Source organism: Prionailurus viverrinus, unplaced genomic scaffold (genome assembly GCF_022837055.1).
Source record: "Prionailurus viverrinus isolate Anna unplaced genomic scaffold, UM_Priviv_1.0 scaffold_40, whole genome shotgun sequence".
NCBI classification, from domain to species: Eukaryota; Metazoa; Chordata; class Mammalia; order Carnivora; family Felidae; genus Prionailurus; species Prionailurus viverrinus.
Genome location: NW_025927608.1, coordinates 229006 through 252374, shown reverse-complemented (window position 1 = coordinate 252374; position 23369 = coordinate 229006). Strand labels below are relative to the sequence as shown.

Genomic DNA, 23369 nt, shown 5'->3' with positions numbered 1-23369 from the left:
AGCAGAGCCAGAGGAGGGGGCAGGGAAAGCCGGGGGATGTCTGCTCTGGTGGTTACAGAAGGGCCTGGTTTGGGAATGGGTGCGGCAGGAACAGCGTGAAGACAGATGGTTGGAGGACGTACCTCGGTGCCTGGGAGCACCGCCGGTGGGCTGAGTCCTCTGCATGTTTGAGAGCTTGCGGGGCGCTGGGAATTAGCTAAGCAAAATGGCCCTATGCTGAGGAAACAGCGCTTGTCATGGTGACTTAAATCTTACAGTAGCTTTAAGAGGCTTTGGTGCTACTTTAGGTTGGAAGGAAAGCCCACGATAAGGTGACACTTGGGCAATGACCTGGAAGAAACGAGCTCGGCCTCTCCCAGGTGCAGCCCCCGCCCCCGGGCTAAACCCACACATCTCCGACCTAGGGACGGCTGAGGGTCCTGGGAGGGGAGGGGCACCGTCCCTGCTTCCTTACCTTTCCGCACTCCCGAATCGCCGTTCCCAGGACGCTAAAGCCTCCCTCCGTCTCGCTGGCGTGTGCAGAAGACACGCACCCCTTCTAGTCTAGGCCAAGTAAGGCGATCCAGTCCCAGAACCGACGAGCAAGAAGCAGGGAGCCCAGAACAAACCGGGGCGGGGCGGGGCAGGGAGCGGAAGTCGCGCCCGCAGAGGGCGGGCCAAGCGCTCGTCCCGCCCACCGGCTGAGGATGGGCCGCCTGCACTTCCGCCCCGCCCCGCTGGGAGTCGCTGTGGAGCTCCTGCGGAGGACTCTGAGCGGCCGAGGTTAGGCGGAAGCGCCTTTCTGGCCGGCGCTTTATAGGCCTCTCTGTTGCTTCCTGTTTCCTCTTTTACTGTACCCGCCAACATGGTAGGTGTCTTGGCTCCACGCCCCGTCCTCCTCAATCGTCCTCCATCCGCGGCTTTCCGCGGCCCCCAGCCCTCGAGGCCGGGCGCCGGACCCCTCCAGGTCCTGGCCTCCGCGGGTCCCTGGCCTCCGCGCTGAGCCCCGCGCTCCAGCGCTTCCCGACCGGCCGGCCCTCCTCTCCCCTGGGATTCAGCCCTAGCCCGCAAACCCTGCTCCCGTCGGAGCGGGACGCCGCACTTTTCCCCGGAGGGCTGCTCTGGCTCGCGAATGACCCAGTGTTGTCCAACCCGCAGGGCCGCGTCCGCACCAAGACCGTGAAGAAGGCGGCCCGGGTCATCATTGAGAAGTACTACACGCGCCTGGGCAACGATTTCCACACCAACAAGCGCGTGTGCGAGGAGATCGCCATTATTCCCAGCAAGAAGCTCCGTAACAAGATTGCAGGGTGAGTTGACGGGCCTGGTGGAGGACGGGGAGCCGCGGCTCAGGGTCCGCCGAGCTCCGACTCGGGAGCGGGCCGGGTGCCCTGCTGCTGGCGTCGGGACGAGCGTCACCGACGCGGCAGGTTCTCCTGCGGGCCTGCCCTCCCGGACGGGGCTGGCCAGGCAGAACCCCCGGGAGATCCTGCTCCGCACCGCGAGGCCTGGCCTGGTTACACGCCGGGTCAGGGACTTTGGAAGTCGGAAGGAAGGAAAAGGGAGGCGGGCGGCGGCCGAGAAAGCTGGAGGTGGAGGATTGGGTGGCTCGGAAAGAACGGGAGCCGAGAAGGGCGTGTGCGAGGCGGCGGAGCTGGGTGTGCGCGCTCGGTCTCAGGGTGGTGAGTCCTGCCCCTTCTCCCGGCGTAGCAGGAACCGCAGCTGCTGTGCGTCCCTCCGGAGACGGCCGGGACCGGCGGGGGCCGGGGTGCGCGCTCAGGGTTCTCACTGGCTTGTGCACTTTGCAGCTATGTCACACATCTGATGAAGCGGATCCAGAGAGGCCCGGTGAGAGGCATCTCCATCAAGCTGCAGGAAGAGGAGAGAGAAAGGAGGGATAATTATGTACCCGAGGTAAACTTCCTGGGTCGTTTTTGGGCCTCTGGCGCATCGTGAAAGATAAGCAGGTGCCTGGTTTGCCAAGGGACCTCCACAGAGTCTTAAAAAGGAGGTCTTCTATCCATCTATCCCTCAACCAGCTCTAGGTGCCCACAATCCATGTGCCATAGCCTTGTTTTGCCCTGTTGGGTCCGCTCTGGTTTTCACGTGAGAGCCCTTAGTGGTGTGTGTTGAATGATTGCTGATGGCCGTTTGTCCTGGTTTGAGTATTTGCTTTAGCATAACATTCTGGAGGTGTGCACCTGGTGTTGAGGTTTACTGAAAACTGGTTGGATGTTCATGAGGGTAAAAGAAGGTAAAACCAGGAGAACTGATCCTTGGGTGCTGGGATCCTTAAGCACACTGCTCACCTTGCGGGATGCCCTCCTCCCTTCCCCCCCCCCCCCCCCCCTCCCCCATTTAAGAATCTTGGGGAAAAGGTGGGGAAAGAGAGAGAACTCACTCATTGATATTTGGGGCCTGCCTTGTTACTTCTAGGTCTCAGCCTTGGATCAGGAGATCATTGAAGTAGATCCTGACACTAAGGAAATGTTGAAACTTTTGGTAAGTGTGTGCTGAGTTTCTAAATAGGATTTCGAGAACCATCAGTAGCTTTCCATGATCTCTGTTAAGACTAGCAACCAGGCATTCTCAACATCCTTCATACATGATTTCCTTTTGTCCTCCCCATGCCCCAAGAGACCCATTCTGCTATTTGCGTTTCCTACTTGAGGAAATGGCAGCTTGAACACTAGTGGGTGGAGGGTTGGGAATCCCATCTACGCTTCCGACCACTAGACACACCGCCTCCAACATGGGGTTCGCTGGTTAGTGAAGATGGAGATTGCACTCCACCGGAAGGTAACTCGCAAAGGCAGTGGCCATTCTCCCATGGCTTCCAGGACACCCCTCCTCCCTTCTTTCCTTGTCTTCTTGTCTCTGGCCGCTCCTTCCCTTTGCCCCTTGGTTCCAGCTCTGGTTGTCCCTTCATACTTCGTGCTTTCCCTCGGGGATGTCATTCCTCCTGTGTCTGTATGCTGGCCACTCGTAAGAAGTGTGGTCTCCTCTGCACATGCTTACCAGGCACGTGCGTGTGGCAGTTAAGATACCTTTGTGTGGCTTCTCTTAGTTCTCCATGGTTTGATGAGGGTAATCTGGGCTTCAAAGTCCAGTACACAGTGATTCAGAGCAACTTCATTTTTTCTTTCTTAAGATCGCAAAATGTGTAAGACATTTGGAAAGGTAGGTAGTGAGCAGAAGGAACTGCGTACCTACCACCCAGTTTCAGAAAAATGTTACGAGCATAGCTAAGGTCTGCTGTGGACCATTTTCTCCAGAAATAACTACTATCCTGAATGTAGCCTTTTAGTTTTTTCTATAAAATTGGTTTTTGAGGATGAACCAGGGCACGAAGTTCCAGGTGTGTGGCAGGCTCTCGACAACTGTTTGAATTAGTGAAGCTTCCTACTTGCGTGTGGCCCCGTATGTGTCCCAGGGTGGTGATCCTCAAAGGAAAAGATGACCCTCGGGACATTTGGCAATGTCTGGACACACTTGGCTGCTACAGCTAGGGGATGCTAGCAGACATGAGTGGGCAGAGGCCAGGGATGCTGCTAAAAATCCTACAGTGTCCAGGACAGCACGCTGACATCTGGCTGTTAGGAGTGCATGTTCCTCCAGATCTCAACTAGACCCCCTTGTGAGTTCATTGTTCTGGGGCGGGGAGAAGGCCCTTGTTGGCTTTCTGACCCCAAGCTGGTGGACGCCGATAGGCCAGGCCTGGCGGTAGTACTGGGACTTCGATCACAGACCTCAGCAGTACGGCCACACTGAACCCACTTTGTTGTTTTCCAGGACTTTGGCAGTCTGTCCAACCTGCAGGTCACCCAGCCTACAGTTGGCATGAATTTCAAAACACCACGTGGAGCCGTTTGAATCTTTGCTGTAATACCTTCAATAAACCTTGGACAGTAACCTTGCCTGTGTCCTATGTGGGTTCTGTGCCAGTAGCGCTAAGGGCAGGAGTCTTTCTCAAGGCAGAAATCCTGAAGAGCACTCTGCGGTGGCAGCATCTGCAAGGGGCCTCTGGGCCGTGGGCGTACGGACGGCGGACATCCTGGAGAGCTGAGCCCCATGGCCACGTTGCTTGCCAGCCCCACCTGCCTGGCCCTGGCAGGCCCTGAGCACTAACCTTGGCTTCAGGAAGAAGTCGGGGAGATGCTTTCCCTCTCCTCACCCTGCCTGCCCTGGGGTTCGATCCTTGGCCTCTCCTGGGTACACACAATCTGGGCTAATGAACCTGTCTTGAAAGGGGAACACTCCTCACATGTTTGAAGGTTGGGCTTGGTGGGTAGGAGGTTGGATGGGTGGGGTCTGCCTGGTACCTGGAACAGACGAGGTTCAAGTGTGTGTGGAGGGGGAGGAGGGTCAGTGACACTGGGGTGCATGGGTTTAGAGGGAGGCAGAGCTGCTGGCTGTAGCCCAGATAGGTGGCTCTGAGCTTAGGATCAAAGGGTGGGCGGGCAGAGCGTTAGGCTGGGCTGGTGCCTGTTGAGTAGTGGGGGAAAGGAGCCCTTCAGTTGGTGATCCACACATTTGACCACTTTTTTGTCCCCGGCAAGTTGGGCATGTTTGGGGAACATGGGTGTGTCCCAATCTGCAAGGTGGCAGAAACCAGACCAGCCTGGCTCTGCACTGGTCCTGCCCATCCCTTCTGTGGGGCCATAGCTACAGCAAGCACTGTAAAAATGTGTAACAATTTTGATACAGTTTGCCTTGCAGAAAGCTTGCAAAAATAGTACGAGGAACTTCACCTACCCAGATCTACCAATTGTTCGTTTTGCCCCAGTTGCCTTACAGTCGTGCGCATATGCGTGTGTGTTTGTGTGTACGTACATTTCTTTCTTTTTTTTTTTTTTTTAATTTTTTTTTATGTTTGAGAGAGACAGTGCTAGCAGGGGAGGGGCAGAGAGAGGGAGACAGAATCTGAAACCGGCTCCAGGCTCTGAGCTGTCAGCACAGAGCCCTATGTGGGGCTTGAACTCTCAGTGAGATTATGACCTGAGCTGAAGTCAGTCGCCTAACCGACTAAACCACCCAGGCACCCATACACATACATTTAATCTACTGAGCTAAAGAAGCATACCCTTTTGACCCAAGTATTTCAGTGTCTAGTTCCTAGAAACAAGGACACTTCTATAACCAGTGTACATTTCAAAATCAGGAAAGTTGACATCGATACACTACTGTTAATCCATAGTCCATTTTTGCCAATTTCCAGATTATGTTTTTTATAGTTCATTCGTTTTCCCTGTTCCAGGATCCATCCCAGAATCACTGACTGCATCTAGTGTTCATGTCCCTTTAGCCTTTCTGTGTCTTTCATGACTGACATTTTTGAGTAAAAGTATTGTCTGACTTTGTAGAATGTCCTTGAGTTTGGATGGTTTTGTGTGTCCTCATAATTAGATTTAATTTAGTTTTTTCTGTAGGAAGGCCCCAGTCTTCATACTGTGTTCTTGGCGCATCACAGCAAGAGGCAGGATCTCCGCTCCTCACATTTGTGGTGATGTCTATGTTGAGCCCTTGGGTTAAGGTGCACCTGTCACTTCTCCATCCTGAAGTTGTCTTTTCCTCGTAATTTATAAACTTGTGAGGAGATCAGTGATACTTTAATTCCAGAAGGAAGCTTTCATTTATTCACAACCAACTTGTTTCCATTTTCTGGTGTGGGGTCGGGCGTCCCTAGCAAATATTGCCTTCTAAATTTTTTTTTTTTAGCGTTTATTTATTTTTGAGACAGGGAGAGACAGCATGAACGGGGGAGGGTCAGAGAGAGAGGGAGACACAGAATCTGAAACAGGCTCCAGGCTCTGAGCTGTCAGCACAGACCCCGACGCGGGGGCTCGGCATGGCAAGATCATGACCTGAGCTGAAGTCGCCTAACCGACTGAGCCACCCAGGCGCCCCTATTGGCTTCTAAATGCAACCGCGCTTGAAGCCCCCTCCCTCACCCACCCCTTCCGTGTTTGGGCAATGGTGGGGAAAGGGTTGGGCGCTCTGCATGGAGGATTGAGAGGACCAATAAAAGGTGAAGCCAGTAGCCGGGCAGTTTGCTGTGACGTTTGCTAACCCCCCACCGGGAGGCAGCGTCATTGCTCCTTCATTTGTGTGCGGCCCCTGCGCCCCAGGGCCTCGAGCAGGACTAGGTCACTGCGGGTGCGGGCCTCAGGCTGGGAGCGGGCAGCTCGCAGAAGCTGCCGGATGCTTCAGCCGTGCGGATGAGCTTCGCCCGGCCTTAGCATCTTTAGCCGAAGACTGGGCTCATCCGCACTTCTGGCGGCACTTGGTGGAGGCAGGGTCAGGCCCCGCCCCCAGGGGCTGGGATTTGCGCTTCCGGAGATGGGAGGGGTCACGCAGGTGTTGGCCGGGTCGGCGCAGGTGTCCGGCGCGTTCTGCCGCGCGTTCTAGCACCGCGTTGCTGCCGGTCTGGGTCGGGCAGTGCGCTCGGCCTAGACAGACTGAACAGCCTTCCGCCTTCTGCGCCAGGGACGCTCTGCTCCTTAAAGATTGGAAAGTGCTCCAGAAACGTACGGAGGTACTTTTTTCCTTTTCGTTCTATATCGTCCTTGGTTATTTATGTTAAAGGTTCGTTTTCAACACACACAAAGTGAAATGACTCTCATACGGTTAGATACCAAATGAACACAAGATAATAAGCATTGTTTGTTGTTGTTTACTCAGGGAGGGAACTGAGAACGTCACTATTAGTTCAAAGGAGAAAGAACGACAACTGTGGAGTCGAATGTTGAAATGACTTTATAAATGGACGCGAAACTGATTTTCTCCGCAGTCGGGAAGTAAATCAACCGACTCTCTAGCCAACAGAGCTTATTTATGTGCACATCTACAGCTCAGGACTGTTTGCTTGCCATCAGGTATTGGCAACTTACAGAGCTGTGAGTCGGCTGCAGGGCAGGTGGAGGTGGGCACGGACAGCGTCTCTGGAATCCCAGTAGAACCCGGAGGGTTGTTGCTTCCTAACAGTGCGGAGCCTTGCACTGAAACACAAAATTCCCCTCTCCAACCAAACATCCTTATTCTCTACGATCTCTGTCAGCTTTACCAGGATGGTCCGTAACTGTGTTGAAATGAGAAAAACTCCCCGTTTATTCTTGACCGTTTTCAATACTGTGCTTTCTTTCTTTGAGAAGTTCAACTTGTCGGATGTTTGGCTCTTTTATCGATAGTTTCAAAAAAAAAAAACCAGCACTTGAAGGTTTCCCCTTCTTTCTGCTTTACTTGAGTTTGCCTCCTTTTCCTCACTAGATAGTGGGAAAAACAACCCAACCGTGAGGGATGTGAACAAAGCTTATTTTCTCTTTTTCAACTGCAGGGGTCAGCAAACCATGGCTGGGCCTGTTTGTATGAGAGTCGTGAATGGTTAGGAATGCTTTTTACATTTCCAAGTGGTTTAAAGCAACTACCACAGGAGAATAATATGAGCTGTGAAACCTATATGAAATTCACATAAATGTGCCAACGTCCGGTAACGTTTTATTGAGATACAGCCATGTTCGTTTACATATTGTATACGGCCGATTCCCTAATACAATGGCTGAGTTTAAACCAATGTGACACAGACAGGATGGGGCACCCAACACTTTGCACCATACATTGCAGTCACACACTTATAACGCAATAGTGTTTTGAGGGTCACACCTATCACCATATCGTGACACTTTATTTTGTAAAAATTATTAGTGCATACTCAACGTTTAAAAAAATGAGGGGCGCCTGGGTGGCTCAGTCGGTTAAGCGTCCGACTTTAGCTCAGGTCAAGATCTCACGGTCTGTGAGTTCGAGCCCCTGTCAGGCTCTGTGCTGACGGCTCAGAGCCTGGAGCCTGCTTCGGTTTCTGTGTCTTCCTTTCTCTCTGCCCCTCCCCTGATCATGCTCTCTCTCTCTCTTTCTGCCTCTCAAAAAATAAAATAAAAACATTAAAAACAGTTTATTAAATAAAAAAAATTGAGAAAACTGGGCTTTGAATGTTGTACTTTTCAAGATGTGAGTAGCTTATTCGTGAACCAAGCAAGAAAAGCAGTTTATTCAATGGTGAGTTAATTTCCCTGGAAGAAATATATCCGGGGAACATATTTATTTTTTAGGACTACTAGCCTTTGAATGCAAATGGCAGCTTGAAGAGGTGAGAACATTGGGAACGACAGCAATAGAAAATTTAAAAACTAGGCAAATGCTTTTGAATGGTTTTCCTTGGCTCTGGACGAATCAGAAAAATGTTATCAGAAAAATGTTATCAATACCGCTCAGGTGTTTATGCAAGAGGTGATGCTAAGTTTGAAGAGCCGGAGGTATTAGCCTCTGTGAAGAGTTGGCTTAGAATGACTACAGGGGAGAATATTTTTAAGGACGAGGAATAACTAATTCAGTATAACGTGAAGTGGGAATCAGCTGAGCTAGTGTTACAGCTGTTGGTTGTGGAAATCTACGTGGAGCAGCAAAAGGCTACTTTGGACAACTTGCAAAGCTTGCAAAATTGTAAAATGTTTAAAACCTATTCAGTATGTTATTCATCAGTATGTGTTTTGCAGAACATATCTAAATCTGTTATCAATAAATTTCATTTGCTCTCATAGACTTAACCATCAGTTCCATGAATGTTGTATTTAATTGTGATAACACATGGCGTAATATTTATCATTTTAACCACTTGTAAGTGAACGCGATAACTCCCTATTTCCCTCATCCCAGCCCCTGGTGACCTTTATTCTGCTTCCTGTCTCTATGAATTTGCCTATTCCAGGTACGTGACACAAGTGGATTCATGCAGTATTTGTCTTTTTTGTGACTGGCTTATTGTACTAAGCAAGCATGGTCCATCCACCTTTCTTTGTTGCTGGTTTTGGTTTTCGAGGATGGCCTGTGAACCAGCCGAAACATTGGATAATTTGGTAAATGTTTGTGCCTTAAAAGGCTGTACTTCAAGCACCGACGACTCGTGAGGGGCTAGACGGTGCCAGTGCAGAAGCAAACCACAGTGCTGGTCTGCAGTGTTTTGGCGTGTCACCTAGTTGTGTCTAAAGAGAGCTAGGTCTGTTTCCTTCCAGTGCCTTTATCTGAGCAGGGGGCAGCCCTTGAGTCTCCAGAGAGGTTTTTCTGAGCCCAGTTGAGTCGCAGCAAGGAGAAGAAGAGTGATACTGTTGTTCCGGTCATGGGTATCGTATACTTTTATCCGGCTCTTTTTTCCCCAAGTGCCCGTATCGGCAGCAATGAAAACCGTAGTTCAGGTCCTGTAATGCTGTTTCGGCGTTGGCCTAACCAGCCATCCGACTGATTAGTGAGTGTGGCCAAGGGTTTTAAAAATTGGTGTGAAGGAATGTTGGATTTGTGTGTGACTTGTTGAGAAAACAGGCTTACCAGGAGTGAGGTACAGCTTGAAAATAGCTCATTGTGGAGGGTCACGGGGTAAATAGGGTAGACTGAGACAACAGGCAACGTCCTGTCTTTGAATAAACAATGAGAACGTGAGGTTGAATTCAATGATTGGTTTGTTTTTTTTTTTTTTTCATTTAGGGCAAAGAGACCTTTTAAGGGAGGAGAATATAGGTGGAGGTGGAAGTTTCTGAGATGTGATTTTGGGATGTGTGCACTTGGTGGTGCTGTCTGCTTCCAGAACCTGGAAATTGGCTCTGGAAATCCTTATTTTGAGGTCATCTCATTGTGTTGGGAGGAATGATCTGGGTCTCGCTTGGTGTGGCTCACACGAATCCCGGAGAATTTTTGTTTAATTTTGATGGCACTGTAGGTTTGCAGTATATTTAAAAAATTTTTTTAACGTTTATTTATTTTGAGAGAGAGACAGAGCGTGAGCAGGGGAGGGGCAGAGAGAGAGAGACACACACACACAGAATCCGAAGCAGGCTCCAGGCTGTCAGCACGGAGCCCGGCACGGAGCTCGAACCCACAAACCGTGAGATCATGACCTGAGCTGAAGTCAGACGCTCAACCGACTGAGCCCCTCAGGCGCCCCAGGTTAGCAGTATTTTGTATGTTCTTTCCCAATAAGATGACACTTCGTGCTTCTAAAAAATCTTCGTGTACATCCAGTCCCCCGGTTGGAAGGGAAAGTAAGGCTGGTCAGTCAGTGGAGTTTCTGTCTTTTTTACCTACTGACTCGTTAGTTCTTGCATTGAGCTAGTCACAGCATTAAGTTGTTCACTGATGTCCCCACAATGTTCACTCAGTCTAGGAACGGAAACCTTAGAGATGCCAGTAGGCACAGGATGATGAAAAACTATTTCGGCAGGGGTTAATCCACGTCTGCTGTTTAGAGGATTCTATATTTTTAGGTCATTCAAGCCCTTCACAGCTTTTTCTAGAGCCCTTTTTTTTTTCTATCAATTTTTCGATTCCGCTTGCCTTTATGATTGAGAATGGTGTGAGGTATGAAATCGTAATGAGAAGCTCAGAGTTTTTGTAAGCAAGTAGTTTGTTTCTGCAATGAAGTAAAGCACTTTGGTATGATTTATTCTGCAAAGGAATGCCAGGACAAACAGTAATCTGTTATAATTCCTTTACCGATGTTGTGGCGTCTGTATGTCTAGTTGGATAGCATTCTATCCGTTCACAAACGACGCAATGACCCAACTGTAGAAACAGCCTGAAGCTGGTGGTAAATCTATAAAATCCATTTGGAGTGTGCTGCTGGGTCCAGGGGGAACCTCAGAGGGTGAATTTGGGTTCTTTGATGTTCTCTTGTCTGTACATAGGTCCCATCTGATGGGAGGTAAGAGCAAGCAGGAAGGCCGAAAGGAAGGGGGTAAGGATGTCCATTTGGCCCAGGGTGCCTTCTGTCTGGTAAACATTTGGCACTCTTTTATACATCAGTTTGTCTTTTTCAGACTGCAGGATATTTGCCTGATAGTCTGTAACATCACACAGGGATAAAGCAGGTTTATAAATTGGGGAGAGAAAGGATAGGTGGGTCTATTTTCAGCTGTATGTTACCAGTCTCGTCAGCCCTGCTGTTTCCAGCGATAGGGTATCAGTCTCCTTAGTATGGGCTGGACCGCGAACAATAGTAAGTTTGGTAGTGAGACGAATAGACTGTAAAAGAGTAACAATTATATGCTTGTCGGTGATGGTAGTGTGAACAGAAGTTAAGAATCCACAGGATTTCCAGATTGTGCCAACAGTGTGGGAGGCTCCAAAGGCATCCCTGGCTTTGTAAATGGCGGCCCTGTTACCTTTGCCAACATGCAGACTCTGAGTTCAGTGGCTTGGGCTGACATTAGAGTGGAAACCGAGCATGCCTTCGGCGTGTCATGTGGGAAAACTGTGGTATATAACCAGTTACGTTTTCCTGGGATTTTGTTTAAGAAAGCCATCATAAAATTGAAGGACGTTTGGGGCACCTGGGTGGCTCAGCAGGTTGAGCTTCCGACTTCGGCTCAGGTCATGATCTCACGGTCTGTGAGTTCAAGCCCCGCGTCGGGCTCTGTGCTGGCAGGGTGGAGCCTGGAACCTGCTTCAGATTCTGTGTCTCCCTCTCTCTCTGACCCTCCCCCACTCATGCTCTGTCTCTCTCTCTGTGTCAAAAATAAATAAACATTTAAAAAAAAATTGAAGGACATTTGGGTTTATCTGGATGGATATAGAAGAGATCTTTGGCTTTGAAACAATTTTTGTGGTTGCAAGGCAGTCTTGGAATGGAGTGGGGCTCTCCATCATCAGGGATTTAAAGTGTTAAAACAATGAATGATGAGAGAGGGATTGGTTAATAGGCTTGTTCACAGGTTCTCTGCCTCCACGTAGACAGGGCCTTTTGCTGACTTCTTTTTCTTAAAGTCTATTTATTTTGAGTCTAGAGAGAGAGAGAGGGAGAATCTCAAGCAGACTCCACGCTGTCAATGCAGAGCCCAGTGTGGGGCTCGAACCCACGAACCACGAGATCATGACCTGAGCTGAAACCAAGAGTCGGACGCTTAACCGACTGAGCCACCCAGGCGCCCGCCCCTCCTTTTGCTGACTTTTACCAAGTGTCCCCAAGATCTTGGCTGTAATCTCCCAAGTGAGCAGGGGGTCCCAGCCAACGATATTCTATGCTCATTATGATAACTGTAGGGGAGAGCAAATAAATTTTCTCTACCTTCTTACGTTCCATGGTCACAGCCTACGTGTTGAATGGTCTGTAATTCTTGCAGGTTTTGTTGATGTTATGCATGGTAGCCGCAGGTGGTGATGTTTTCGCTTGTGCTGTGTGATGTTTACAGGTTTCAGCTTCAGGTCAGCCTTCCTCTTTGTTCCTTTTCTGGCGTTGCAGCCTTGGGGAGATTGTTTGCTTGGTCATTAATAGCTATAAACATCATTTAAAGTTTTTGAGAGAATATAACACACCAGGGAGATTATTATTACTCTAAGTGGGTAATTTCCAGTGTTTGGAGTGCACTGTGAAGCCATGGTCCCCAAGACCCAAATCGATCAAAATCAAATAAGTCAAAGAAAGTCCGTGTGGAAGGAGTCACCTTTTTAAGTCACGTGGCGTGTTTTATAATCTTAGATAATTGGGTTTCAACTTTCCCAGAAGTATTAATCCAGGTATAGCGCGTGGTGTTGGTCATAGCACAGATACCTCCCTGCTTTGCTAAAAGATGATCAAGAATTATTCTGTTATCAGGAACAGCTTTAGCCGGAGAGTCTTAAGGATTTTCTTTGGGCAGTTGTTGTTTTAGCAGCAGATTATGCAGTAACTTTAAGAATTGAGAGGGGCACCTGGGTGGCTCAGTGTGGTTAAGCATCTAACTCTTGATCTCAGCTCAGGTCTTGATCTCAGGGTTGTGAGTTTCAAGGCCCACACTGGGCTCCACGCTGGGCGTGAAGCCTACTTAAGAAGATAGTCGTAATAATTAAGGAGAGGTTCCTGATCACAGACTCGTTGACTTTTATCCCCAACCAGATAAGTAGGAACCTACCAGAAGGAGTGAATCCTCAATTAGGAAAGCCTCTTGGCAGGTTGTTTCTTTTTCTAAGTTTTTTTTTTTTTAATTCTAGTTAGAGAGGAAAGTGGGTGATGGGCATGGAGGAGGGCACCTGTTGGGATGAGCACTGGGTGTTGTATGGAAACCAGTTTGACAATAAATTATATTTAATAAAAAAATAATAATAAAAATAAATTCTAGTTAGTTAAGTATACAGTTTATATTCGATTCAGGTGTATGATATAGCGATTCCACATCCACACATCACCCTGTGCCCATCATGACAAGTACACTCCTTAATCCCCATCAACTACTTACCCCATCTCCCCAGTGCCCCCTCCTCTGGAAACCGTCTGTTTGTTCTCTGCAGTTAAGAGTATGTTTCAGGGGCGCCTGGGTGGCGCAGTCGGTTAAGCGTCCGACTTCAGCCAGGTCACGATCCCGCGGTCCGTGGGTTTGGGCCCCGCGTCGGGCTCTGGGCTGATGGCTCAGAGCCTGGAGCCTGTTTCCGACTCTGTGTCTCCCTCTCTCTCTGCCCCTCCCCCGTTCATGCTCTGTCTCTCTCTGTCCCAAAAATAAATAAACGTTGAAAAAAAAAAAAAAAGAGTATGTTTCAAAAAAAAAAAAAAATATATATATATATATGTTTCTTGGTTTGTCTCTCTTTTTTTTTTCCCCTTTGCTTGTTTGTTTTGTTTCCTGAATTCCACATCTGAATCAAATCGTATAATATTTGTCTTTCTCTGACTGATTTCACTTAGCATTATACTCCCTAGCTCTACCCATGTCATTGCAAATGGCAAGATTTCATTCTTTTTTATGCCTGCATAATATTCCTCTGTGTGTGTGTGTGTGTGTGTGTGTGTGTGTGTGTGTACACACATTGGGCTCTGTGCTGACAGTGCAGGGTGTGCTTGGGATTCTCTCTCTCCCTGTCTCTCTCTGCCCGTCCCTTGTTCACTCTCTCAAAATAAATAAACCTTAAAAAATCCTTTGGCCATAAATGTATGGGTTTATTTTGGAACTCCCAGTTCTATTCCATTGGTCTATAAGTCTATATGCCAGCACCACAGTATTTTGATTACTGTAGATTTGTAGTAAGCTTTTAGGTATGAGTCGCCCAGCTTTGTTCTTTTTCACTTTTGTTTTTTTGGCTACTTGGGTTGTATTACTTTGCTAGGATGGCTATAAGATAATACCAAAGGGGGCACCTAGGTGGCTTAGTTGACTAAGTGTCTGACTTTAGCTCAGGTCATGATCTCACAGTTCGTGGGTTCAAGTCCCGTGTCGGGCTCTGTGCTGACAGCTCAGAGCCTGGAGCCTGCTTTGGATTCTGTGTCTCCCTCTCTCTGCCCCTCCACCGCTCATGCTCTGTCCCTCTCTCTCTCTCTCTTTCTCAAAAATAAACACTTAAAAATTTTTATTAAAAAAACCCAAACAAAACAAAATACCAAAAGACTGGATGGATTAAACAGATACTTACAGCGTTACATTTCTGGAGGCTAGAAGTCTGAGATCAAAGTGTTGGCAGGTTTGGTTTCTCCTGAAGCCTCTCTCCTTGGCTTGCAGATGACGGTCCAGGCATATGCATCCCTGATGTCCTCCCATGTATCCAAATCTCTTCTTGTAAGGACACCAGTCACAGTAGACTAGGGCCTACTGTAATTTAATGGCCTCACTGTAATTTAATCACCTTTTTATTATTGTATTTTATTTTTTTAAAGAAATTTTTAATTTTTTTAAGTATTATTTTGAGAGAGCGTGAGCAAGTGAGCAGGGGAAGGACAGAGAGAGGAAGAGAAAGAGAGAGAGAGAGAGAGAGAGAATCCCAAGCAGGCTCCATACTGCCAGCACAGAGCCCGATATGGGGCTCGAACCCACAAACCATGAGATCATGACTTGAGCCGAAATCAACCTGAGCACTGATCAGGACACTCAACCGACCGAGCCACCCAGGTGCCCTGATCACCATTTTATTAAAAAAAAAAAAAATTAACAATTTTTTTCAAAGTTTATTTATTTTGAAAGAGAGAGAGAGAGCACAAGAAGAGAAGGGGCAGAGAGAGAGAGGGAGAGAGAGAATCCCAAGCAGGGTCCAAGCTGTGCACAGAGCCCAACGTGGGGCTTGAACTCACGATCTGCAAAATCATGATCTGAGCCGAAATCAAGTCAGACATGCAACTGACTGAGCCACTCAGGCGCCCCGTAATCACATTTTTAAAGACCCTGTGTCCAAATATAGTCACATTTTGAGGTACTGGGGTTTAGGACTTCACCATATGAATTTAGGGGAACACAGTTGAGCCCAGGACACGGACTCCATGCAATTCCGTATGATTTTGATTACCAGCTTTTCTATTTCTGCAAAAAAGACCATTGGAATTTTGATAGGAGTTGCACTGAATTTGTAGATGGCTTTGGGTAGCACTGACATCAGGTCTTCCAATCTATGAGCCTGGGGTATCTTTCCATTTATTTAGGTGTTCTTTAATTTTTTTCAGAACTGTTTTTAGTTTTCAGGCAACAAGTCTTTCACTCATTGGCTAAATTTATTCCTGGGTATTTTATTCTTTTAGGTTGTGATACTATGATGTAATAAGAAATATGTATTTGGTTTTTGTCCCCAGTTCTTGGCACAAAGGGTTCTAAAATGCTTGAAATTCCCTGAGTGGTAGGGGTGGAGGACCATCTTTTGTCATTCATTATAGGTCTCTTTTAACCATACCTGAATTTATGCTAATGAGGTCACTCTTGGGCTTGTAGATAGTGTGGGGGCTGGTTGCTTGAAGAACCCATCATGTGACTAGAAAATTGGAGCATTCAGCCCTACCCCCTGATCACTGGAGAGGGGAGAGGGGCTGGAGATTGCGTTACCAACAGTCAATGATTTGATCTGATCAGTTGTGCCTACATAACTGATCCTCCATAAAAACTAAGTGACATGGTCGGAACAGCTTCTGGGTTGGTGACCACGAGCAAGGAAGAGTGACATGTCCCCAACTCTGAGACAGAAACTCCTCTACTCAGGACCCTCTCAGACCTCACCCTATGTACCTCTTCATCTGCCTGTTCATTTGTGTCCTTTATTTTTATTTTTTAAAAATGTTTATTTTTGAGAGAGAGAGTGCAGGGGAGGGGCAGAGTGAGAGGGGAGGACAGAGGATCCGAAGCAGGCTTTGCACTGACAGCAGAGGGCTCGACACAGGGCTTGAACCCATGAACTATGAGATCATGACCTGAGCCAAAGTCGGATGCTTAACCGACTGAGCCACCCAGGTGCCCCTCATTTGTATCCTTTATCATAAACTAGTTATTGTAGAGTTTTTTCCTGAGTTATATGAACCACTATAGCAAATTTTTGAACCCACGAAAGGGATCATGGGAAGCCCCAGTTCGTAGCCAAGTCAGACAAAAGTGTGGGTAACCTGGGGACCCACTGCTTGTGATTGCTGTTTGAAGTAGGGCGAGCCTTGTGGGAAGGAGCTCGTAACCTGTGATGTCTCTGTTAACTCTGAGTAGTTAGTGTCAGGATTGAACTAAATTGTATGACACCCACTTGTTACGTAGAGAGAAGTGGAGAATTGCTCAGTGGTTTTGCGCTGGTCTTCTGGGTGATGAGCCCAGAGGGCACAGGTGGGCGAGGCTTGGTGTAATAGTTCCGCTCTCCACTTGGTGGCACTGCTTAGCTTAGTGAGGGGTCAATTGTGTGTGTGTGTGTGTGTGTGTGTGTGTGTGTGTGTGTGTGCGCGCGCGCGCGCGCATGCACGTGTGCTAGAGGTGAAGGTGCCCTTGCCTAGCCCTCTAGTCCCTGGAGCGGGAATTTCACACCCTCACAGACACGTGGTCATGCACCCCTCCTTTGTCTCAGGCTCTGTCTGCTCCCTACCTTTACCTTGTCTGTGTCTAAGCTGTGTGCCTGCCAGGTGATGCCTCCCTCCAGAGTTTTATCTCAGATGGGCTATGTGTCAAAACCCCTCACTTCAGAGACCTCTGCGGCTTGGACCCATGCTGACTCTCTGGGGGAGGGTCTTCCCAAGCATTGGCCGGGTGCCAGCTTGTCTCAGAAAATGTTTGCTTGATCACACAGCAGCAGAGTTTATGGTAAATAGCAACACACAGCTGGCACCAGATTTTGCTGCACTCTGGCATCTCTGTCCAATATCAGTAGATGTGGCCACTCTCCCAGGTCCACTGGGACCTTTGACCATGAGGAGGCCATATGGCCTCTACCAGATGCCCTCCAAGCAGGGGAACCGCTTCTCCCGTGTGGCACACAGACCCTTCAGACCCTGCTGCCGGCTCCTGGGGATTCACCCTGCTACCTAACCAAGCACCATCAGCACTGAGCTCTGAACATTCAGATTCTGCTCCACTGTTCATAGAACCTGGTGGTATTGAAACCCTCTTCTTTCTCCCCGTCAGTAGTTTTGGGGAACAGATTTTTTTTGGTCCAGTCCCCTGTGAGTGTTTTTCTCTTCCTCTCTCTCTGCAGCTACTTTGGGGGGAGGTGCTTTTCTTTCGTGATCCTGATGTGCTGCACTGTCCCCTTTCTCTCTCTCTCTCTCTCTCTCTCTCTCTCTCTCTCTCTCTCTCTCTCTCTCTGTCCTCTCTCTGAGAAAATGGCTCCCTACCCTCCGGGGCTCTGCGGCTTTTCTCTCCCCGAGTTCACCTCTCCACACCATGTGCCTGACAAGTTCTGTGGCTCAGGCTCTGCAGATTTCTGCGTTTATCCTCAGATCAGTTTCAAAATGGTTTGATACTGAGCTAGCTGTGTTTTAGGGACAAGACAAGCTCAAGGTCCCCATACCACTCTGCCGTCTTAACTCCTCTCTCATTGTCTGCTGATCTCACTGAGGATCCCTTGTATGTAATGAGTCCCTTTCTTGCTGCTTTTAAGATTTTTTTCTGTCTTTGGCTTGCAGCAGTTTGATTAGGATGTGTCTCAGAGTGTGGGGAGCCTGGGTGGCTTGGTTGGTTGAGCATCTAACTCTTGATTTCAGCTCAGGTTGTGGGATTGAGCCCTGCACCTGGCTCTGTGCTGAAGGCACAGAGCTTGCTTGGGGTTTGTTCTCTCTCTCTCTCTCAAAAAAAAAAAAAAAAAATGTGTGTCTCAGTGTGGGTCTGTTGAATTCTATCTTACATGGAATTTATTGAGTAGATTCATGTTTCTCAACCAGTTTACCACTCAAGCCTTTTTAATTCTTTTTTGTTTCTTTGTCTTTTGTTTATTTTGATAGTTTTATTTTCCGTTGAAAATCGCTGGGGGATTCTTTATGTTTCAGGACCTAAACATTTTAAATACAACTTAAATACAGTGAATACTTTTGTAATAGAAGTTAGAGGTTCTTCATTTCGTACAAATAATCAAATAATGACATGTAACCTATTGGGTTAGCTCAAAACAGATTTACTTTTCTTTCTCTGTTCATTAGAGCCAACAAGTTCTCATTTGGAAGAGGAGAGTAACTGCTTTTTTTTTTTTTTTTTAATTCTATCTTCTAGGGTGCAGTGTTTTCTTTGGGTTCATGGGACCCTTGTCAAGTGCTCCTTTCTGCCTACTGTCCTTGAACCCCATGATCTTCCTGTGCAACAAAGGCCTCATGCCATCTCTGAATCTTGCAAAATTGTGTTGTTTTCACCTGCATCAGCTCTGACAGTATCTTCAGAAAGCTATAAAGTGGTCATAAAGCAGGAGTGTCCTGTGGGATGGGAGAGCGAGAGCAGCCAGGGCGCTCAGGTGCCTGATGAGGGAAGCTCTACTTGGTTGCCCGCTCCCCTCCCGGGATCTCTTTCACTCCAGAACCCCTAGCACATTCCTGGGTATTTATGAGAAGACCGAGTCAAAGACCATTTTCTCAGCGATTTCTGCCTTCACGGGTCGGACTTTGGGTCTGCCTGGGGGCTCTTCATGAATCAGCCAAAGGCTGGTCTCTCAGAAGAAGGTGTTTTCATGATACCTAAAGCTGTAATGATTCATTCAAATGATGTGTCTTAAGTACTAGGCACTGGGAATAGTCTCAATGATGAGCAGGAGTGTGTATTTATTGAGCACATACTGTGTGCTGGGCATGCCACTACGTGATCTCTGCAGGTTATTTCATTTTTTAAAAATGTTTGTTTACTTTTGAGAGAGAGAGATTGAGAGCACAAGCTGGGGAAGGGCAGAGAGAGAGGGAGGCAGAGAAATCGATCCAAAGTGGGCTCCACGCTGTTGGCCCAGAGCCTGATATGGGACTCGAACTCAAGAGCTGTGGGATCATGACCTGAGCAGAAGTCAGGCACTTACCTGACTGAGCCACCCGGGTGTCCCTGCATGTTATTTCATTTGATCTTCACTACAACCCTATGCATATTTACTATTTATTGAAGTATAGTTTCAGATGTACAACATAGCGATTCCACAACTGTACTTGGTGTGCTGTGCCCACGGCAAGGGTAGCTCCCATCTGTCACCAGACAGCACTATGACAGTCCCATTGACTGCATTCCCTGTGCTGTGCCTTTCATCCCGTGATTTATTCAGTCCATAACTGGAAGGCTGGGCCTCCCTCTTCCCCTTCACCCATTTTCCCCATCCACCTACCCCCTTCCCTCTGGCAACCACCAGTTTGTCCTTAGGGGTCTGTTTATGCTGTTTCTTCGTTCCTTCCTTTGTTCATTTATTTTGTTTCTTTAGATTCCACATATAAGTGAAATCATATGGCATTTGTCTTTCTCTACCTGGCTTATTTCACTTAGCATAATACCCTCTAGGTCCATCCATGTTGTCACAAACAGCAAGACCTCGTTATGGCTGAGTAATACTCCATTGTACATATCACATTTCCTGTATCCGTTCAATTATTGTTGGACACTTAGATTGCTTCCGTATCTTGGCTACTGTAAATAATGCTGCAGTAAACATAGAGGTGCATAGATCTTTTCGAATTAGTGTTTTTGTCTTCTTTGGGTAAATACCCAGTAATTGGATTCCCAGATTATATGTTAGTTCTATTTTTAATTTTCTGAGGAAGCTCACCACTGTTTTCTACAGTGGCTGCTCCAGTGAACATTCCCACCGATAGTGTACGAGGGCTCCCTTTCTGCCACATCCTCACCAACACTTTTTTTCTTGTCTTTTTGAAACCAGCCATTCTGACAGGTGTAAGGTGATATCTCACTGGGGATTTCACTTGCGTTTCCCTGATGCTCCGTGATGACGAACATCTCTTTAAGTGTCTGTTGGCCATCTGTATGTCTTTTTTGGAAAAACATCCATTCGGGTCCTCTGCCCATTAAAAAAAATTTTTTTTAATGTTTATTTATTTTTGAGAGAGAGTGAGAGTCAGGGAGGGGCAAAGAGAGAGAGAGGAGGAGACACAGACTCCGAAACAGCTCCAGGCTCTGAGTTGTCAGCACACAGCCCGAGGTGGGGCTCGAACTCATGAACCGCGAGATCATGACCTGAGCTGAAGTCGGACGCTTAACCAACTGAGCCACTCAGGCGCCCCTCCTCTGCCCATTTTTAAATCAGATTATTTTGGGTGTTTTTTTGTTTTTGTGTGTGTGGGTTTTTTTTGTTTTTTGTTTTTTGTTTTTTTTTTGGTGCTGAGTTGTAGAAGTTCTTTATATATATTGGATATTAACCCCTTATCAGACACGTCATTTGCAAGTATCTTCTCCCATTCAGTAGTTTGTGTTTTCATTTTGTTGATGGTTTCTTTCACTGTGCAAAAGCTGCTTGTTTCGATGTAGTCCCAGTCATTTATTTTTGCTTTTGTCTCCCGTGTCTGAGGAGACATATCCATAAATATTTTGCTAAGGCTGATGTCAAAGAAATTACTGCCTGTGTTTTCTTTTAGGAGTTTTACAGTTTCCTGTCTCACATTTAGGTATTTCATCCATTTGGAGTTTATTTTTGTGTCTGGTGTAAGAAAGTGGTCCAGTTTCATTCTTTTACATGTTGCTGTCCACTTTTCCCAGCACCGTGTATTGAAGAGACTGTTTTTTCCCTACTGTATATTATTGCTTCCTTTGTCACAGATTAATCTTGACCCATTGATCTATATTTTTGTGCTGCGACTGTACTGTTTTGATTACTACAGCTTTGTAGCATCTCCTGACATCTGAGATTGTGATACCTCCAGTTTTGTTTTTTCTGAAGATTCTTTGGCTCTTGGGGTCTTTTGTGGTTCCATACAAATTTTGGGATTATTTGTATTAGTCCTGTGAAAAAGACTGTTAGTATTTTTATAGGGATTGCATTGAATCTATAGATTGCTTTGGGTAGCATGGACATTTTAACAGTATTAATTTTTCCAAGCCATAAACGTGGCATACCTTTCCAAATGTGTCATCCTTAATTTCTTTCATAAATGTTCTTTAGTTTTCAGAGTACAGGTATTTTACATCCTTAGTTCAGTTTTTTCATAGGTCTTTAATTCTTTTTGGTGCAGCTCTAAATGGGATTGTTAATTTCTCTATCCGCTACTTGGTTATTAGTGTATAGAAATGCAAAACATTTCTGTATATTAATTTTGTATCCTGCAACTTTACTGAACTCTCTTATCAGTTTTAATAGTTTTGGGGGGGGCGGTTTGCATCTATGTTCATTTTGTGCTGCCTTTGGTTTTGGTATCAGAGTAATGCTGTCCTCACTGAACGAATTTGGAAGTTTTCCTTTTCTATTTTTGGAATAGTTTGAGAATAGGTGTTAACTCTTCCTTAAATGTTTGGTGGAATTCACCTGCGAAGTCTGGTCCTGGACTTTTGTTTTGGGGTGCTTCTTGATTACCAGTTCAATTGGATTACTAGTAATTGGTCTGTTCAGGTAATCTATTCCTTGATTCAGTTTTGGGAGAGTGTATGTTTCTAGGAATTTATCATTTCTTCTAGGTTGTCCAGTTTGTTGGCATACAATTTTTCACAGTAGTTGCTTATAGTCCTTTGTATTTCTGTGGTGTTGGTTATTACTTCTTTTTAATCTGACTTTATTTAGGTCCTCTCTCTCTCGATGAATCTTGCTGAAGGTGTATCAGCGTATTTATCTTTTCAAATCAAGGTTTCACTGAACTTTTTCCATTGTTTTTGTTGTTGTTGTTTTAGTCTATTTTCATTTATTCCTGCTCCAATATTTATTATTTCCTTCCTTCTATTAACTTTGGGCTTTGTTCTTCTTTTTCTAGTTCTTTAAAAAAGTTTTTAAATTAAAAGATTTTAATTCCAGTGTAGTTAATTTATGGTATTATATTAGTTCCAGGTGTTCAATAGAGTGATTTAACAGTTCCATGTATCAGTGTTCCTCAGATAAGTGTACTTTTAATTCCCTTCACCTATTTTACCCATCCCTCTTCCCACCTCCCCTCTGGTTATCATCTGTTTGTTTTCTTTTTTTCTTTTTTAATTTTTTGTAATGTTTATTTTTGAGAGAGAGAGAGAGAGAGAGAGAGAGAGAGAGAGAGAGAGAGCGCGCGCGCGTGAGTGGTGGAGGGGGCAGAGAGAGAGGGAGACACAGAATCCGACCAAAGCAGGCTCCAGGCTCTGAGCTGTCAGCGCAGAGCCCGATGCGGGGCTCGAACCCGCGAACCGCGAGATAATGATCTGAGCCGAAGTGGGACGCTTCACCGACTGAGCCGCCCAGGTGCCCCTCATCTGTTCGTTTTCTTCAGTTAAGAGTCTGTTTGTTGGTGTCTCTCCCTCTCTCTCTTTTTTCCTTTTGCTTGCTGTTCTGTTTCTTAACTTTCACACATGAGTGAAATCATGTATTTATCTTTCTCTGATCACCTTCTTTCACTTAGCGCTGTACTTACTAGCACCATCCATGTTGTTGCAATTGTTCTTGCTCTTTTAAGTGTAAGGTTAGGTTGAGGTGTCGTTTCCGGAGACAGGACTGTGTCCCTAGAAGGTTCCCTCTTAGAACAACTTTTACTGCATCGCAAAGAGTTTGGATGATTGTGTTTGTATTTTCATTTGCCTTCATGCCTTTCTTGATTTCCTTTGATCTCTTCACTGGCTCACTGTTTAGTCTCCATGTGTTTGTGGGGTTTTTTTCCCTCAGTGTTTTTTGTTTTTTGGTGTTGTTGTTTTTATTTCTGGTAACTGATTTCTAGTTTCATACTATGGTGGCCGCAAACGATGCTTGATATAATTCAATCTTCTTGAATTTCTGAGTCTTGTGTTGTGGCCTAACATGTGATTTACCCTGGAAAATACTACATGTGCACTTGAAAAATGTATTCGGTTGTTTGTGGATGGAATGTTACATATATATCTGTTAGGCCCATTGATCTGATGTCATTCAAAGCCACTATTTCCTTGATAATTTTCTGTCTGGATGATGTATTCATTGATGGATGTGTGGTATGAAATTCTCCTATTACTGTATTACTGTCAATTTCTCATTTTATGTCGTCAATATTTGCTTTTTTAAAACAATTTTAATGTATGTTTATTTTTGAGAGATAGAGTGTGAGCTGG

At 46.5% G+C, this 23369-nt stretch overlaps 1 protein-coding gene across 1 annotated transcript; it reads left to right on the top strand.

Moving 5' to 3' along the window:
- The first annotated feature begins 716 nt into the window (after positions 1-716).
- Positions 717-3891, top strand: RPS17 (ribosomal protein S17). Its single transcript, XM_047846824.1, has 5 exons — positions 717-847; positions 1138-1289; positions 1788-1893; positions 2416-2481; positions 3772-3891. Exons 1-5 carry the CDS (start codon positions 845-847, stop codon positions 3850-3852), a joined length of 408 nt encoding a protein of 135 aa, XP_047702780.1. The 5' UTR covers positions 717-844; the 3' UTR covers positions 3853-3891.
- Positions 3892-23369: the final 19478 nt, after the last annotated feature.

Bases quoted from the DNA above. Each gene is read 5' to 3' on its own strand.
- RPS17 (XM_047846824.1), top strand. The intron at 1,290-1,787 runs GTGAGTTGACGG...TGCACTTTGCAG, and splicing joins CTCCGTAACAAGATTGCAGG to CTATGTCACACATCTGATGA. The intron at 2,482-3,771 runs GTAAGTGTGTGC...GTTGTTTTCCAG, and splicing joins AGGAAATGTTGAAACTTTTG to GACTTTGGCAGTCTGTCCAA.